A 19823-nucleotide genomic window follows, 5' to 3' on the forward strand; every position below is an offset into this window, starting at 1 on the left:
GATACCGCTAGGTCTCCTTCTAATGACTCCCGCATACACATGCTCGCAGAGGCCTTTTGACTTCACTTGGCGACATTTGACACTTTATTAATAAATGATTGCATCACCAAGTAATAGCACTGAATTGTATAATCTGTAGAATTTGTTCAGCTTTGATCGAGTATTTAGGGGAGTCCCCCAAGATGGAATAAATTTGTAATAAGAAAGTAATTACTCATTGGCATCCACCCAAGCGCAACCAACGGCTACAAAGGGAAGCTATACAGCTTCCTCGGAAACTTCGTAGTTAAAGAAAAATTCGTCCTGATCCGGCAATCGAACCCGGGACCACCGCTTTTCCGGGGCAGTCTCTATCCGCCGTAGCTTGCTCTATCGACCATAGCTTGCTCAAGCCAGGCTGCAAACAGTTTATTAACCCGACAGGTGGGTATAGGGAGTTCAGCAGGCGGAAGCCTCGTATTTTTTTAGCTTCTAATTTTACGCACTTAGTGACACATCAGTGCTCCTTCAGTTCCGCTCTGAAAACAAAAATGCAATGAATTATAATATTTCAATCACGTTTGTTATGTGAGCAAGCGCGGGAGAGAAGAAATCCAAACCGGCATGAGAGGAACAATGTGCGTATACGGCACTTGTTTCCTCTGTGCATCTTCGGGCGACTGGGGCCGTGCCCGTGAACTTTTTTTCGCGCGCATGATGTCTCCAGCGCCGCTTAGTATTATCAAAGGCTGTGATTCCAAAATAAATATTAGTAGAGCCGGCGTCTGGTGTCCGCTTTTTCTTTGTCGGCGTCTTATCAGCTCCGGCTACATTGTTACTAGCACCCATGATATGTATGCGTCATTAATGGAGATGCTCCGGCATCTCCGTACTGTTACCAGGCTCCTTCGTTTGCACAGCCGAAGACGCGCCACTGGGCAAATCCAATCCTTCAGCGCTGCAAGACAAAGCGTTTCGTTCGTCGCAAACCAAAATAAGATTTGTACATTACTGGAAAAGTCATTTGTATTATTTATAAACTCAAAATACGATATGCTGCATTATTCAGCTTTTTTTGTAGTAGACATACGTCGCGAGATGTAAATGCACTATGGCTCTTCCGAGCATTTGCACACTATCAAGTTCTTGTGATTGAGTCATTTAGAACTTGCGTTCTGCATGCAGATTGAGAGCTAGTGCCCTTATGTACGCCTATATTTGAGTGGGCCATAGCGCCGTTCTCCAGAATATCTGGTGCTGTCGGTGACGGCGCTGTGAGCGAGAAATCACGGCCATGCTTGTAGCTGTTTCGTGGTTGACAAGTTCCATTATCATAAATTGACTGATTGTTGGCTTGGGATGCAAAGAACATAGCAGCGTTGCCAGACACTGCGAATCGGGCTGTTTATTGGGATTGTGGTTGAGCTGAAAATCCAGCCTTCTACAGCACTTGGATACCGAATTAGAACTGCTGCGCAAGGCAACGCAGGCGCCTTCGTACAGATAGGTTCAAGCTCGGCCTTATTTTTACGACGGATAGTGGTTTATATAATCTGGTTACTGTTCGATATAATAAAAACATGGGCGATTAAGCCAGAAGTAAAAAGTACTACGCAAAAAATGATCCGCAATGGGAGCCAGCCGAAGCTGCCGCCTTACACTTTTACTGGGGGAGTTTAAATTTTTCTCCACCTTCCAATACAGGGTTGAAGCGCTGTTTTGACAACTGCTGCATAATACAATAATCCTTAATAACAAACTGAATGCCAAATCTCCTTGTCAATACCTTAATGCTCCCTCATCGTATGAACTCTAGCAAATTGAAATTCGACTACGGCTTAGTGAGGGAATTGACCATTTTAAAAATTTAATCGGCAGCTGGCGCACTGTGGAGCACGTATTAATAATAATAATTTGGCTGCTCAGGTAGGCATTTATATTTCAGAGTGAAGCCTTTGACTTGCGCTTAATGAACCCTTATAAAGCAGACACGTGCCAACAGCGGTTCCTAATGCGGGGAGGATTGGATTGTTTTGCGCTGGTGATATAAGACTGCCTTCATTGCAAGCGCCTACTGTAGCCATTTGCACGCTTTTTCGTTCGGCTATTTATAGCTCATCTGTTCTTCGTAAGGCTAATCATTATAAGTTAGCGAGCCCTACTGCTGCAGAGTAGTAGCGCGTAGAATGCTTTAGGAGCGCTCCTAGAGGAATATATTGGCACCACAATCGGAGGCACAAGCTTTTCTTAAAACCAACTCCAAGACTGATTTACGTTTCCTCGTTTCCTTATTTTGAGGCCGTACTATAGTAAAACTGGTGCAAGTAGAGTAATATAAATAGAAAGTCGACTAGCGATTTCTCTCTGTAAGAGCTCTTTGTAGTTTTCTACATCGTATATGCTGCATCTTAAATAGGAAACTGCCTCGATTTTGTTTTTAAACAGAATGGTTGTGGTGTCTCATATATCGAGTACAACACCAGAGATTAACCACCGATTAGAATATAATGACAGCGTCTTCCTCGCCTTTGAGATAAAAGGACAGGAACAATTATTCCGCTAATGTTGCACAGGCATGATGATATCATGGTCATATCTAAATCCACATTTTCAAAGGGGACAAATTGCCACATTATAAAAAAAGTCATGCACACTACCTGGAACGAAATGAGAAAAGCTTACCACCAACGAGAGATCAATATACACCGTGTTTTAATGCGTATTGGTTTGGCAGCTAACGTTCCCTGATGACGATATCAGAGGTGCGGTAGCAGCGCCACCATCGGCGGTGATTTTACATGTATTTAGAACGCCTCTCTCACTTAGTGTTTCAAGACTATATAGCACTCGGTCGTCAGTCATTTGCCGTCCATTTTCTCTGCCATAATGCTACGGATACTCCCTCGTGAACGTCGCTCATATTCCCCCACGAAACCACACAGCACGCACGCGCCTTGTCAAGACTTTGCTCTCGCATCGCGCGCCGTGTTTTAAGGATGGCTGTTGATGGCGTGTCCCTTATTGAACTGTCGGCTCTGCAAACCGAATTGGTGTTGAATGCGAGAAAGGAAGGCGCCGCACATTTTTACTACACGGTGAGTTCGGGCAATTGTCAATCCTAAATGTAAAGGGTCGTGAATATTTGGGGGCTGGGATTTAAAAAATTCCTATGCAAAATCTACTAACCCATTCGAGCTGAAATAACGTTCACAAAGTAGCAAAATATAGTCTACGTTATCTGATAAGTGATTCAACATCGGTACTTGCCTAGATTTTCCGAAATCGAGAAAAAACTGCTCTCGGTGGCGTGCACAATTTTCGCAGAAGAGAGTCGAAAAGCTAGTTTAACATGATGCGTCATCTGTCGAGCAGTGAGACAAGCTCCATCCCGGCCGTTGGCGCGCTTACCTCGCTGCCCGAAAGATGACGCATCATGTTAAAATAGCTTTTCGACTCTCTTCTGCGAAAATTGTGCACGCCGCCTAGAGCAGTTTTTTCTCGATTTCGGAAAATCTAGGCAAGTACCGATGTTGAATCACTTATCAGATAACGTAGACGATATTTTGCTACTTTGTGAATGTTATTTCAGCTCGAATGGTGTAGTAAATTTTGCATAGGAATGTTTTAAATCCCAGCCCCCAAATATTCAAAACCCTGTATATAGATTCCCTTGCCGGTCCCACCATTCTGGAGCCGTCCTTCGCGCCAGAACAAATGAGTGGGAGCAGAATTCTTTGTTCTATGGCATATTGGCATAAATGTTTAGGTTGCGCAAAAAAAAATTAACAGTGCGCTAATGTTGATCACAGCATGCAGGCCTAATTGTGCTTCGTTTCTTATTATCAGACAGCGCACTATGCAGCTTCACATCCCTTTTTTATTTTAATGACAATGGCTTTTTAGCAATGCGGCTGGCGTTCTCTTGCATGATAAGATTTGCGGTTGTTTTCCGCGGTGTCCAACAGCAGTAGCGGTAATTTAATTCGATTTATGCTGACAACTAGCTAACACCAAAAAAGGGCTTTAATAGTTGTAATAGAGGCCTGAAGTTCTAATCTCTCTATTTGTGAGCTATCCATTTTTATTTGCATTACTGCTCTATTCGGCTCTTCCGTATGCATCGTAAAACAAGATGCAGGACGTTTGTGCTATGTCCTGCTGTGGTATTCAGCATAATACCGCAACTTTCATTGCCAGACATTCAGGGTGCGAGATAGGCAATCCTCAAAGACTAGGACAGGCTGGGAGCGCATATATTGAAGCACGTGGTCACAGGCTAAGAAAGAAATCTATCGATGGCGTCTTGACCCGTAATTCAGGATCAGAAGCGCAGCATGCACCTTATTTCACATGTCCATGTCATTTGCATAAGGCAAACCATTCCGAAAGAATTCATTACTCTGAATATCAAAGACGGCGCATTGAACCCGTTAACGACTACAAGCAGAATGAGTGCAAATAAATAGATGACTAACAAATGGTGACAGGTATATCAATAATGAGTACGTGATAGTGGTAGGCGGAAGGATTGTTAGAAATGATACCGGTAAGCTATCTAGGGAGATGAATGTTTATTAATAAACGCCAAAGTATGAATGCCTACAACCCAACAGGAAGGATAGACGTGGCAGATATCAAAGTTAATTAATTACCGCAATATGGTCGACGTAAGGAAATAAAACATGGGGAAAACTGAGCATGCTTTTAAAGAAAGGTCGTAGCCTAAAAGCGGTAAAGGGGAAATTAGGCCTATGCAAAAATTAGTTGTATGCACTGAGAGATAAGCGGGCAGTGGCATTGCTAACATAGACAGTATAATCAAGGTAGCCTAGGAGTTATACGTGGAGCTCTCCAAAGTAACAGGACAAAATGAACTGGCTGCAGTGAAGAGCAACCAGACGTTCCGCCAGCAGCGAAGGGAGACATTAAGAAAGCCTGAGAATCTATGAAAAGGTGGAAAGCAGCTGGGCAGGATCAGGTAACTACAGGTTTGTTGAATGACGAGGGGATATTGTGCTTGAAAGATGCCACCTTGTACACGCAATACCTGATGACATCGAAACTACCGAAAGCACGGAAGAACGCAAAAATTATTTTCATTCATAAGAAAGGGGGTGCTGAAAAAAGTACAGACCAATCAGCTTGCTACACTTTTATCAACCAAAGGATCAAGCAGGAGTTTGGAAAGGGTACTCCTACTATCGATCATATTCATACCATCAACCAGGTGATAAAAAATTGTTCGGAATATAACCAGCCCCTATATATAGCATTCATTGACTACGCGAAAACATTTGACTCGACGAAAGCTCAGTCGTTATGCAAGCGTTGCGAGATCAGGTTATAGGTGAGCCGTGTGTAAACGTACTAGGCGATATCTATAGTGGCTGCACTGTAACCACAGTTCTGCGTAAAAAAGCGATACAATTTCAATTAAGACAGGTGTTAGGCACGGTGACACGATCTTCCCAGTGCCATTTTACAGCTTGCTTAAAGGGTGTGCTCAGACGCGAAATGGGAGCAGTTAGTTAGGCTTCATGATTGATAGAAAATATCTCGGTAATCTTGGATTTGCTGATGACATTGTCTTGTTAAAGGCCTAGGGGACCAGTCAGAACTAATGATTAGTAATCTAGGCAGGAGGAGAAGGAAGATAGACCTAAAGGTTAATGGGCGATGGACTATGGTAATGTTGAACAGCCTGGGAAAGGAACAGCATTTTCACATTGATAGCGAAGTGCTGGAAGTGGTTGACGAATATCTCGACTTAGGACAGGTAGTAAAAGCAGATCAGGACCACGAAAGGGAAATAGCTAGCATAATAGGGTCAGGATGGAGCGTATTTGGAAGGCACTCACATATTATGACTAGCAGCTTGCCGGTGTCTCTCAATGGGAAAGTACACCAGTTGCATCCTGTCGGTGCTAATCTGTGGGGGTTAACGAAAAGGTGTCACTTAAGTAGAGGAAACCGCGGAGAGCTATGGAACGGAAAATGATAGGTGTAACGTCAAGAGATAGGGAACGTGCAGAGTGGGTCAGAGGGATAACTCAAGTTACTGACATTCTAATCGAAATTAGGAAGAAATGGGCACGGGTAGGACATGTACTAATCATTTGGATTCCAAGGAAAGGAAGGGATAGGAGGGGATGGCAGAAACTTAGGTGAGTGGATGAGCTTAAGACGTTCGCAGAGATCATGTGAATGCAGCCAGCACAAGAGCGGATTTTTTGAGGGAAAATTGGAGAGGCCTTTGCCATGCTGTCAGTATAGCCAGGATGATGATAATGATGATTACAGAATTAGCGTTCACGTGACGTTAGTAGCTCCCAGTCGAAGTCTTTCTTGATCTACTTACCCACATGGCATGACTCACCACGTTTTGTCTATACCCATGACTCATAACTCACGAATTACATGATTCGACTCTTTCATATCCTTACACTAATGCCTCAGGACTCCATCATGCAGCACTTTTTATGTCCTGGCTCACAACTCTCATTCGGTAAATAACTTATGACGTCACTTCGTCACGACGTCACTAGAGAACTAACTCCCAGCGACACATTTTGCGCACACTTCCGGCGCCAACATAGTCTGCCGATGCTAGATACCGACAAAAGTGAGATTCAAGGATATGGTCAAGATATATGAAAGTGATAGACTGAATAATGTCCCTATGTTTCAAGCCAAGCGGCCAGCTGGAGTTCGTTCCTTTCCTGTCAGCGCAAAAGCACACACACATCCACGCAGGCGTCGCAGCAACCTGAAAAGGCCAGGCGGTACCGGGTAATTCAAACCCAATGTCGTCAAAAAAACACGTCATAGTAGCGCCAGCTGCTTTCGTTCCCGGGTTCCGATTTCCGGCTAAGTTTCGCAAAAAAAATTTCCATTATGGTTTCTGTAAGGTTTGTTAGTATGAGGTGTTTGCTGTAAAGAAATTTCACCAAGCCTTCGTTCACGTAAATGAATATGCCTCCCCTTGGCTTAGTCGCGAAAGCTTGAAAAGTTAGTCTAAAATAAACAAGTGCAAAACATTCACAAGGAATTTTGACAGTGCAGAAAAAGTGCTATCTTTACGTCAATCACACCAGTTGATATCAGAATGAATCATTGAATAGCACCGTTTTAAATATGAAATATTCTGCCTTTTTGTCTCACTTTTCAAATTATGGGTGCTCCGTAGGCCTTACATAACCGTTACAATAGCACCGCACTCCTATCAATTCAAAGAGAGTAAATTCGACCAAATTTCCGCCAATTGGTGGTGATTGTGTCAGCAGTTCCTTCCACGAACCCCTGGATAAAATCCTTCTCGGATTTACCCTAGTATCGAAGAATCTCATAAAGAAGACATAGATCATCGTTGCCCAAAGCACAATGAACTGGGATCATTTATTCTGCGCTTGCCGTTGTTTGCAGGGCCTTTTTTCGGCTTTCCCTTTATTTAGTCAAAAGCCCCATAATGATGGATTCTGAATTTTGTCACAAAGTTACTCTGCGTCTTTTCCCGCACCTTGCTATGAAGATCAAAATTTTAGAAGAGGAGCGTTCTTGGCAAAAGCAAATAGTCTTTTAAGCATCCAAGTGAAAAAAGCTAGACCTATATTATTATTAATACAAGAATATATAATATAATAATACTGTATAATAATACAAGAAGAGAGTGAGAAGCTTGGGCTTAAACTGAACATTAAAAAGACAAAGATCATGGCGTCTTGCCCTATCAAGTCCTGGAGCATCAATGGACGAGAAGTGGAAGCTGTGACAGATTTTCTGTTCCTGGGCTCCAAGATTACCTCCGAAGGAGACTGCAGCCATGAAATTAAGAGACGCCTGCTTATGGGAAAGAGAGCAATGGTTAGCCTTGACCGCCTAGTAAAGAGCAGAGACATTAGTCTGCTAACCAAGATCCGTATAACTCGTGCTATGGTTTTTCCAGTTGTGAAGTATGGATGCGAGAGTTGGACTGTGAAAAAGGCTGACCGCCGAAGAATTGACGCGTTTCAATTGTGGCGCTGGCGAAGACTCTTGCGAGTTCTTTGGACTGCCAGAAGATCAAATCAGTCGATATTGTCGACCATAAACCCTGACTACTCATTGGAGGGTCAAATTCTAAAGTTAAAGCTCAGCTACTTTGGTGATCTGATGAGAAGAGAGGAGTCGCTGGAGAAAGATTTGATGTTGGGAAAGGTTGAGGGTCGACGGAGAAGGGGTAGGCAGCGAACGCGATGGTTAGATGGCATCCTCGAGGTACTGCAGATGAAGTTATGTGATGTTAGGAAGATAGTGAGCGACCGGAAAGCGTGGCGTAACATGGTCCATAGGATCACGAAGAGTCGGACACGACTGAACGACTGAACTGAACTGATAATAACGGACGCGTTTCAGACAAACTATTGAGTGACTGCGCTGGAATAATTTTTGTGCAGATTCGCCTCCGCAACGTTTTGAGAGCGATATTTCGTGTCAGACAGGTGAGCCGACATCTCATACCTCCCAGCTTTCTGCGGTGTCAGGGGACTGAGTTCGCAAAATGACCTGTTAATAATGCATAAGCGTTAAGCGGCTATGCTTGAGGAGTTGGACACCAGAACTTTGACTGCAGGATTGCGTCAAATTGAGGGGGACAGGAAAAAGGAACGGTTTTAGCCGATAGAGGATGAAGAGAGAGAGAGAAAACTTTTAATGAGCATATAATCAGTAAAAATTCGCAGGAGCTGGGTGGTCGGTGCCCCTAGTCCAGGGCTCCGCTGGCAGCAGCTGACTTGCGGACTAGCTAGATAATCCAGGCTTGCTGGTCCAGGTTGTCGCTGGTCAGGGCCGCCTTCCACTGCTCGTGTGTCGGGCATGGCACTATTAACGTTAGGTCAGGTTTGTCCTAGCATTCCCAAGAGATGTGATAGAGTGTGGGGCTTGCACCGCACCAAGGATGAAGAAATCTCTCCAATGGAAGAGGATGAAGAAATGTCTCCAAAAAAAATTTAGTTCATGCGGAGTCATTAGGCAAATAATTAAAGCCAATAAGGTCAATTAGACGTCGAAATACATAAATGAGGTAATCTCGACGTCCAAAGTGAACACGTAGTACCTCACTTTCTTTCACGTAGCACCTCGGTGCCAGCCACGTCACCTATCAGGATGTCGGAATAGTGACCTGGGTATTTCAACGACACGTGACATCAGTGCGTGACGTCATAAAACTGGGAAAGAGCGTGTTTGGACATGAGCATTAAGGCACCAGGTAAACGATTGAGTGACCAGAAATTGTGTAAAGGATGTGAATTACTCAAGTGAAGTGTAATTAAAGCATACGTAAGAGATAGAGGCATGCAACGCGTGACGTTTACGCTTTCTTTCAATGTGAAGGCTTCAGTGATCGCAAGCTTTTTATTTGGTTATTGAATTTAAATTACACCTTGACCTTTGTCTTTGCAGAACGGGTGGGATATCCGTAAGACAGGGGTGGATATTACATTTCCCTCAGAGTTTGCGGTGGGCCATAAGCTTACAATGGTCATATACTACGACCTGGACGCACAAAAGTAAGTCGGCCGGCCACGACGATTGACGGATCACAGAACGTAGACAGGACAGTGACGGCAAATTATAACTGTTTTACTCGCAGCACTGAGTGCGTTGCCAACCGAACAAGTTGCCTTGTCTGGTGTCTGATTCTCTCTCGGAGCATTAGTAATCTAAAATAAGATTATTTGTGGCAGTAAGTGCACTTCAAACATGCGGCGACGAAAATAGGTCGGTTTCGTTGGCCATTGCCTTAGGCCGCTGTTCAGTCGTCGTTTTCTTTTAAGCCAGTACGTTTGTCTCATGAGTGGCGTCGACAGAGTATTGCCGCGAAACCATCAAATCTGTATTTGTTGTTTTTTAGCAGCCGCCGGCATGCGACCTTATCACTCTTATTCTCGCACGCGTGTCAATTCTGTATGCTTTTTTTTTTGTTAATGTTCGATGTCGCGAGACGCACTTTTATCAGTTTCGCTGTCGCGTAAGATGCGCCGAGATCTGTCTTGTAGATTCCGATTACTCGCTTATGTTTCTACAATGTTTAAAGTTGTGATAGTAGCAGTTTGCGACGTTATCTAGATGGTTTCGAGCAGCCTTTAAATTGAGCGTTGAGGAGTGCAACGGGCATTCTTAGTTCGACGATAGACGAGCACGTTTGTTGCTATTGCTGCCGCCGAGTTGCTTAGATCTTTTGACGACACAAGTCAGCCCAATAAGGAGTTTTTTCCCTGCACTGTGTCATGGGCCTTATCACCACCACGTGACAGTATGACGGTAGAATCTGTGCACAGAGATTCTCATCGGAGCGGGTCCACTTGAACTGGCACCTTAGGAAAATGTTTTTAAGGCACTTTGTACCACGAAAACGTGCTGAAGCGAAAGCCTTTGAAACGCCGCTGATTATTCCTGTATTACGTCTGCCTTGTGTTTTGCGGTTTTCGAGTATTCGTCAAACAAAATGCGGATCATAGATGACTCGATCCGACGCCCGAGGAGGTCAGCTTCGTATATGCGGGAATAGCATGGTGATAGCCGAGTCGCCTTCTGCACGCCTTACAAGGATTTTTCCCCTGCTGTGCCAAACGTGTTGAGAAGAAAATGACTTCAAATACGTTTGGCACAGCCGGGGAAAAATCCTTGTAAGGCGTGCAGAAGCCGACTCGGCTATCCTTGTAAAATCTGAGGGGGACTTGACTGCTCTTACTTAGGTTTAAACAGCTTTGGTAAACGGCTTTCTTTCCTTCTATGTTCACTATTCCTAACGACTTACGTAAGCATCTTGGAAAAAAATATTTATCCGGAATCAAGTTTTTTCACATAAATGCTCAGTCTGCTAAAAATAAGCAAGTACCATTTGAAGTACTTTTTGGACAGATCAGTTTTAATTTCGATGTGATAATGCTTAGCGAAACATGGTATACCGACGAATGTGTTTTTACTTTGCCAGGTTACAACGTCTTCTAATCAAATCACCGCACACGACGGGGTGGTGGAGTGTCATTACTGGTAAAAAACACCTACAAATGCGATATCATTGAATCACTCACTCGTTCCGACAGTGACTGTGAAATGCTGTCAGTTGCACTTAACGGCTGTCTGGTTACAGTACTTTACCGTCCTTCGAGCTCGAACATTCCAAACTTTCTAAACACTCTACAATGTATTTTTGAATACAGTAGAAAAAACAAATTGAAAATAGATTGTGGCGGCGACATAAATATTGATATGCTCGTAAATTCTTCAATAGTAAATGAAACGAAATGGTTGTTCGAAAGTTATGGGTTACCGAATGCTATAACTATGCCTACAAGAATAACTACTCAGTCCGAAACCTTAATCGATGTCTTTCTTACCAGTTTTACTGCAGCAAACACAAAAGCTGGCGTTTTGTCTTGTGATGTCAGTGACCATCTTCCAATTTTCATGTCGATTCTAGACAACTTTGACGAACAAAAAACTCCTAGATTAGTGCAACGCATTTCACCACATAGTCTCGAATGCTTTCGACTGGAACTAATAAACTTGCCCTGGACTGACGTGTTTAGCACCACTGATGCAAATGTTGCATTTGACAGATTTCTAAATAAATTCAAAATCGCTTATGCAAAACATTTTCCCTCAGAACAGTACAAAATATTACAAAAAGTTCGAAAACCATGGATCAATAAAGATCTGATTAAGAAAATTAAGATTAAGTATTCCATGTATGCTAAATTCCTTACCGACCGTGACCCAGAGCAACTAAAAGAATTTAAGCAATACCGCAATCATCCTAACAAGGAAATCAAACGCGCAAGGATAGACTATTTCAACAGTGTTTCTATAACAGCTTCAGACACAACAACAACATGGAAGAAGATAAACACGTTGTTTGAAACTGGTAAGCCCCAAACTTCAATCACGGAACTACATAATCAAGAAAGAACCATAAATAGAACAGAACTGGCAAATGCTTTCAGTGATTACTTAGTTAAGTTGACCTTTTCAGCGGCCGTCGACGACAATGCACTCTGTACGATGCAAACGTGTTCGCAATCAGCTTTCTTGAACCCTGCTACGGAATTAGAGGTACAAGCAGTAATTGAGAAATTAAGAAATAAGTCTGCTTGTGACTTCGACATCCAAGTTCGTCCAGTAAAATCTGTGGCGGACATTATTGCCGGTCCGTTAACCTACATACTTAATCTTCGTTTCAATGTCGGCATCTTTCCTCGTGAGATGCAGGTTTCCAAAGTCCACATACTTTACAAAAAAGAAGATAGAAATAATCTAGATAATTACCGGCCAATTTCCATATTGCCCATTTTCTCAAAAGTTTTAGAGAGTGTTCTTCTTGCTCGTTTGGTGTCATTTACAGATAAGCACAATATAATACATGACTCGCAATTTGGATTCCGAAAAAATCGCCCTACAGAACTTGCTCTGCTAAACCAAAAGGAATACATCCTTCAAAACTTTGAACAAAACAAGTATGTCTTAGGAATATTTGTAGATTTTAGTAAGGCTTTTGATTCCCCAAATCGAAACTTATTGCTGAAGAAGTTCAAATTATATGGTGTACGTGGCCTCGTTCTTAATATGATGAAGTCTTACTTTGAAAACCGTAAACAACACGTATCTTTGAATAACTGTTCTTCACTGACTAAACCAGCATCATTTGGTGTCCCGCAAGGAAGTATTTTAGGGCCTTTTCTCTTTAACATTTTCATAAATGATATAATACAAATCGATCAGTCCGTAAAATACGTAATATATGCTGATGATACCAGCTTGTTTATTGCAGATAATGACAGTGAAGCCCTTTTCCGCCGTGGGAATCAAGTTTTATCTATGTTAACCGACTGGTCACTCAGTAATGGATTATCTATAAACACTAAAAAAACAAAAGCAGTAGTCTTTCGAACAAAAGGCAAGCATTTAGAACAAGGCCACACTCTCTTCCTAAACGGAGAACCATTAGATATTGTAAGTAGCATCAAAACCTTAGGAATAATTTTTTTCAGAACATATGATGTGGGATTTACAGTTTGACTCCGTAACAACTAAATTAGCTCGTACGACAGGTTTGCTTTATCGCCACCGTGAAGTACTCCCGTTTAATATAAGGCTTCTGCTTTATCATACACTTTTTTTGTCTACTGCGCGCTACTGTTTCCTCGTGTGGGGAAATAGCACACGCACTAACGCAGCAAAAATTATTCGTGTTCAGAATAAGATTTTAAAAGTTGTCTCAAACTCACCTTCACAATCTACAACCAATACACTGTTACAACAAATGAACATGGTAAATATGGAACACTATTATGATTTCTTTTTGTGTAAAGCACTTATTAAAGACAAAAAGCAAAATAACTTCTTATCACAGTTGGCTAACATAAGCAAAAACTGTCAACCATACCATACGGCACACAAAGAAGAATGGGAAGTGCCTTCATCAAGGACAAACTACGGAATGCAAATGCTGTCAAACATTATTCCCAGATTGTTAAACAGCCTTGCTTCAAATGTAACAATGCATGATAATATCAGAAATATTAACGTGTTGTATAGTTGATTTGAATTGTCGTGTTTTCATCCTGCTATATGTAGATTTTTATTCTATATGCTCTGTATATAAATGCTCTGTATTTTTTTTTCTTTGCAACACTTCTGTACAGGATGTAGCTGCTTCTTCGCTGTGTAAAATTTGCATATAATTGCTGTTAATCTGTATTATTTCTATTTGTAGCTGTGTTTTTCACAACATCTATGTTTTTATTTTTTATTTTGTTTCACGGAACGCTTTTATTGTCTGCCCTTGCCCTTATATATTAGGGGGCGCGAGCTTGTCAAGCTGTCGACAAGGCAGCTTTTTTCTCTCGCCCCATCATGTGCTTTCAGTAAGTGAAATAAACGAAATGAAATGAAATGTAATATCCTCAGTCATCTCCAGATGTGACATCATGATTACGTCCCATTCGTTCATGTCCGATGACGTCACCAGGTGATGAAGTCACAATCTTGAGGTATCCCGTGCTGCAATCTTGCGAAGAAGTATGACACTGCTCGCAGACAGATACTTATGAGCCTACACAGGTTTTCTCCTTAAACAAAGCGCCGCGACGACTGGGCTACCAGCCTTCGCCAGAACTAGCAGGTCAGTTTCCTGGCCAAGGCACGAAATAATAATACTATCATCGATTCTTTCGGGGTTTTAAGCACATCAACTATGTAAATATTATTAGTAAAGCAGCAGTTTCTCATCAACAAGATGAGCAGGAGGAGGAGGAGGAAGATGAGGAGGAAAGGCAGGGAGGTTAACCCGTAAAAGCAACTGGTTTGCTACCCTGCACTGGAGCAAGGGGATGAGTGTATATAAACGTTTTGAGAGAGGGATGGTTGAAGTTATTACAGTCACATCACAGACATGCCACGTCACATCACGCCACAGTCATATCACAGTCATAACAGCAAACTGTCCTGTGCTTTTCATAAAGCGGAGCAGTGCCTGGAAGACCTTCACCGAAGACGATTGCCGTGGCCAGGGACCTAAAATCTTAATTTCAGTCAATGGGCGTCCATCTAGATGATCCAGCGTACGGAACAGACATTGTCTTTTCTCGCTGTATATCGGGCATTCACAATGTGGCCTATAGACTCATCGCATCCACAGTTTGTACATGCAGGGCTGTTTGCCATGCTTATTATAAAAGAATGCCAGTTTGTGAATGCTACACCAACCCACAGGCGGCACAGCAAAGTTTCTTCGCGTTGGGGTAGGCCAGGTGGAAGGCGGAGCTTCAGGTCAGGGTCCAGGGATTTTAAGCGGCAGTTCGCAAACTGGCCAGAATTCTACAGGGAGAGTCTGTGTTCCCGCGCAAATGCGCGAAGCCTGCCCTTTGCGTCTGCCCTGGAAAAGGGAATCAACACACAATCGCCGTCTTGGTGGGCTGTTCGTGCGACCTCGTCGGCCCGAAGATTGCCCGCTATGCCGCTGTGTCCTGGAAGCCATTGGAAGATGATGTCATGTCCTCCCTTAATTGCACAGTGATGAGTTTGTCGTATTTCCGCAACGAGTTTTTCATGAGCTCCACGGCGAAGAGCCGCTTTTAAGGCTTGCAGGGCTGGTTTTGAATCTGAAAATAGACCACCGCTTGGGGATCTGCTGACTGATATGCCTAATTTCGACACAAAGAGCGGTTAGCTCTGCAGCTGAAGAAGAAGTCTGGTGAATTGTCCTAACTTTTATTCCTGTATTAATTGAGGGTATGACCACGGAGCCTGAAGAACTCACGGCATTCACTGAACCATCGGTGTAGACGTGTAAACGATTTGCATGGTGCTCATGGAAGTATTCAAGAGTGATTTTTTTTAGTTCTGTAAGCGATAGCTCGACCTTCTTCCTGATTCCGGGTATTGAAAGAAGCACATGTGGTTTATGCAGGCTCCATAGTGAAGAGGACGGTCTAGATGCGGGTGTAAACTGGGAAGGCAAAATAGCGCGATACGCATCAACGGTCTCTGTAAACGATGTACGCGGCCTGGTAACAGGAAGGCTGGCCAAATGATGACAGGGAACCCAGGAGATGTGTTGGAAATGTGCCCTCAGGGAGTCAACTGTTAGGTAGGTAGATATGGGATATGCTCCGGTTCAATTAAAATGGTACCAGCCGTAGAGGCACTTTTCGGCAATCCCAGGCAGGTTCGCAGAGCTTGAGCTTGAACGCTTTGTAGAATTCTTAAGTTGATTTTCCTGATATTTCCAAGTGCAGGTAAGCTGTACCGACGAAATCTCATAAATAATGCACGGTATAGTTAGAGTATCGACGGCACGAACGCTCCCCATGACTTTCCCCCAACAAAGGTAAGTACGTGAGTAATTGCTGTCAGCCTCTTTTTCATGAATGAAATATGGGGAGTCCACTAAAGATTTCTGTCGATGACAACTCCCAGAAAGCGATGGCTGCTTTCGTAGGGTATTGCTTTAGTATCAATGCGTACGGTGTAAGGTGACATGTTCTTACGTGTAAATGCAACTAGCGAACACTTTTCAGTTTGCACGTGGAGGTAGGCCGCAACTATACTTGTCGCCTTTTGAAGCCTCGCTCTAACCTGTGGGCGCGTAACTCCTGATGCCCAGACACAGATGCCGTCTGCATATATTGGAAGTTGCGCTGATTGTGGTATTAAGTCGACAAGCCCGACAAGAGTAACATTGAAAAGCGTTGGGCATAGTACTCCGCCCTGTGGGACGCCACGAGAAGCGAAATGGGAAGATGTTGGACCATCTTCAGTCTGCATAAAGTGAGATCTATTGGATACATAACTAATACATAAATAATTCCAATACTTAAGCTGTTCGAGTACAGGTTTGTTTGTTTTTCTAAAAAACATACCGCACGAAATGACCCATTTTTGTCCCGCATTGTACAGCTGGTGCCACACAACACGCCCTATGCTACAAGAAACCCTGAAATGTTTGAGGTACCCAGATGTAGAACAAACTATGGTTTTGCTATGTTGAAATATATACTGCCAATGTGTTTGAACACTTTTCTTTACAGCAACATGAACAAAATGACTTTTTCTTTCCTCCGAGAAATGTTCACTGATTAGGTTGTATTGATAAGGAATGCGTCTATCGACAATTCATTTTTACCTTTTCCTTGTCATTGTATAACATTTTTTTTTCTGTTTCAAAGCACTGTCTCATTTTGTAACGCGTGAGTTGTTCATTTTATATCGCACAAACTGCCGCTGCTGTTCATCGTCGACCTTACAGGTGGCGAAGCCCGTCAAGCGGTCATTGCGAACTGCGTTTTTTTCGTCACCCGCGCTTTTTGTACGACAAAAGCGGAATAAACATTCACGTATCCAGCAAAAAAACACGACCGCCAAGCTCGGCAGCTTCTAGAGCGTCCAAAATGGCCTGGTGAGTGACGTTGTCATATGCGCTTTTTATATCCAGGAACAACGCCGCGGGTAAGCGCTTCAAAATTTTTTTGCCGTTGTACAGATGATACCAGGTCCACCACGTTGTCAATTGAAGAGCGTCCACGTTGAAACCCTGACATTATATCCGGATATATGCGGTAGCGCTCCAGGTATCACTCAATCTTCACTTACGTGGATACTTTTATCTTTTAGTTTGGTAGACTGAGATAGAGCCTGTTGCTTCGTTTGAAATGAGCGGAACTTCACGATAACAGGGCGGCATTTTGTTGTCTGAGAATGCACCAATTCTATGGGCATGTTCAAACGCATCCTTTGTAAGCACTGGACTAAAGCAGCTGGAAATCATGTCTAACAGCATTACTTAGGTTTAGAAATTTCTCTCGTTCATCCAGTTGCTTAAATTATTGCTTTATAAAACTCTGGTACGCTCTAAATTAGAATATTCTGCATCTGTCTGGAGCCCTGGCATTGATTCACTCGTTTCCGATTTGGAAGCTGTGCAGAACCGCGCCTGTCCCTTCATACTGTCAAACTATCACAGAACAAGTAGTGTAACTGCCATGAACTCAAGTTTGTCCTTTCCACTTCTATCTCACCGCAGATCAGTAGCATCATTATCCCTTTTTTATGAAATTTGCCACAACAGCTACCTGAAAGAAAGGTTACTAACAAGACCATCTTACATATCAGTGCGCATTGATCACTGCCATAAAGTTGGGGTTCCATCTAGTCACACAAAATGTTTCCATGACTCATTCGTACCTAGAACTTGTATCAGTTGGAATCACCTTCCCCATGATATCTCATGTATACCAGATAACGACGCATTTCGCGAAGCCGTTGTTTTTCTTTGAATATATCTATGCTTGTTACTATTTAATATTTGCCCTTTACTTCATGAACATAGTTTTTACTTATCCCCACTGCATTCTGAAGCTTTGTTTTCCTTTTTCTTTTTGCACATGTTTTTTGTGTACTTGTACTGTATTTTTTCTGTAACTTTGCTGTACTTTTATATCATTTTATGTGTCCCACTCTCCTCTGTAATGCCCCCGGGCCCTGAGGATAAATAAATAAATAAATAAATAAATAAATAAATAAATAAATAAATAAATAAATAAATAAATAAATAAATAAATAAATAAATAAATAAATAAAGTTGCCAGTGCAATTGGACGGTATGATGTCATGCCCAGAGGCGATTTGCCAGGTTTCAGGAGCGGAACTACACGACTGCACTTCCACTCGTCTGGAACTGTACCCTCACTCCATTATTTGGTGTAATATTCCAAAAGAGCGTGCCTAGCTTCTTTTCCAAGATTTCCAAGCGCAGTGTGTTACACCGTCGGGACCCGGTGATAATGACCATCTGCAAGAAGCCAGCGCAGCGTCAAGTTCCTCCACGGAGAAGGGAAAGTCCATTCGTGAATCCCGTGAAGCTGGAACATCGTTGAAATGTAGCGTTGCCGTTGGAGTCGATTGGCTTACTACCCTAGCGAATAAATCTTCTGCTACCTCGACCTCATTACGTCTTTGATAGAGCGCGAGAGATTTGAATGGGTAGAGCTGTTTAAAGGATGTTCAGAGACCACGAACGACATTCCAGATGCGTGATAAAGGCTTGCGGGGATCAAGCGTTTCACAGAATGACTGCCAACGTTTTGCCTGGAGGGCTTGAATTCGGCGCTGAATTTTCTTTTGCATGCACCTCGCACCTCTGAGGTCGAGGCGCGACTTCGTGCGTCGGTATTCACTCTCTGCCCTCTATCGCAATGCTCGCAGGCGCTGTAATTCCGTATCAAACTCTGTGTAGGTAGGTAATTGGGGTGCAGAAAGACGTCACGTTTATCATGGCCTCCTTAATTTTCTCTTCAATACTTGCAGAGAGGCCTGTTGTGCAAGCATCTTCCATAAGTGCTCGAAATCCGACCAATCGATGTGGCGTATTCGTGGGACAGACGTGGATGTGGAAAGGCTATAATGATCACATATAGAAATGTGGTCGCTTCTGTGTGTTTCTATATCTGCAAACCATTGGACGTTGTTGGTAAGGCATCGAGACACGAAAGCTAAATCAAGACCGCTGCTCTAAGTTGTCCCTCGAATAAAGGTCGGTTTACCGTCATTAAGACACTGCAGGCCATGATCAGAGGCGAAGGATTCAAGCTTTCTTCCCTTAAGGTTCATTCGAACACTGTTCCACATGGTGTGGTGAGCGTTAAAGTCTCCTATGATGATCCAAAGGCCAGGTGTAATCGCCATCAAGTTACCGAATCGTGTGGCGTCAAAACGACTTCATGGCGACATATACGCGCCCACAAGTGTAAACGAGAGATTGCGCTTCTTCACTGTCAGGCAACCGTACTGGTTATCGTTGCTGGGAGTAACCGGATGGAATACATATGCGAGTTCTCGCCGAATATAAATGATGACCTTGCTGTTTTCCTGGAGCGTTGGAGATGCAAATGCCTCGTATCCTGACAGTCGTAAGATCTTTGGTACATTCGGCTCACAAATAACAAGGATGTGGATGCGATTTGCATGAACATATTGTCGAATATCTGAAATTCGGGACTGAAGCCCACGGGCATTTCATTGAAAAATAGAGGCGTCCTTGAGTGTTTTTCTAAATGTTAATGCTGGGGGAGCCATTGTGTCTGCTAATGTAGAGCCGCTTGAACTGGTGTTAGCGCGTCCAGAACCTGTTGCGCATTCTGTGCTGCTGGCGTGTGCAGACTAGATAGCACAGCGCGGATTGCGTTCATCATGGACGTGAGAATGGCAATTACCTGTAGGTCTTGGCCACGTCCCACATCCTGACTTTGCTCTAGTTCGGCAGTAGGTGCAGGACATTCGATTCGCGGCAAGTTTCCCGGCGGTTTTGG

The 19823-nt window shown here is 43.2% G+C and overlaps 1 protein-coding gene across 1 annotated transcript in view; it reads left to right on the forward strand.

Moving 5' to 3' along the window:
• The first annotated feature begins 2873 nt into the window (after positions 1-2873).
• The window catches only part of LOC146180344 (uncharacterized), an 87783-nt gene continuing 70833 nt past the window's right edge, over positions 2874-19823 (forward strand). The window contains exon 1 of the mRNA XM_084579953.1: positions 2874-3074. Within this exon, the coding sequence (XP_084436079.1) occupies positions 2976-3074 (99 nt within the window). The 5' untranslated portion in view covers positions 2874-2975. The remainder of the gene's footprint in view (positions 3075-19823) is intronic.

This window comes from Amblyomma maculatum, chromosome 9, assembly GCF_055883805.1.
Source record: "Amblyomma maculatum isolate TAMU_Amacu chromosome 9, ASM5588380v1, whole genome shotgun sequence".
Taxonomy (NCBI): Eukaryota; Metazoa; Arthropoda; class Arachnida; order Ixodida; family Ixodidae; genus Amblyomma; species Amblyomma maculatum.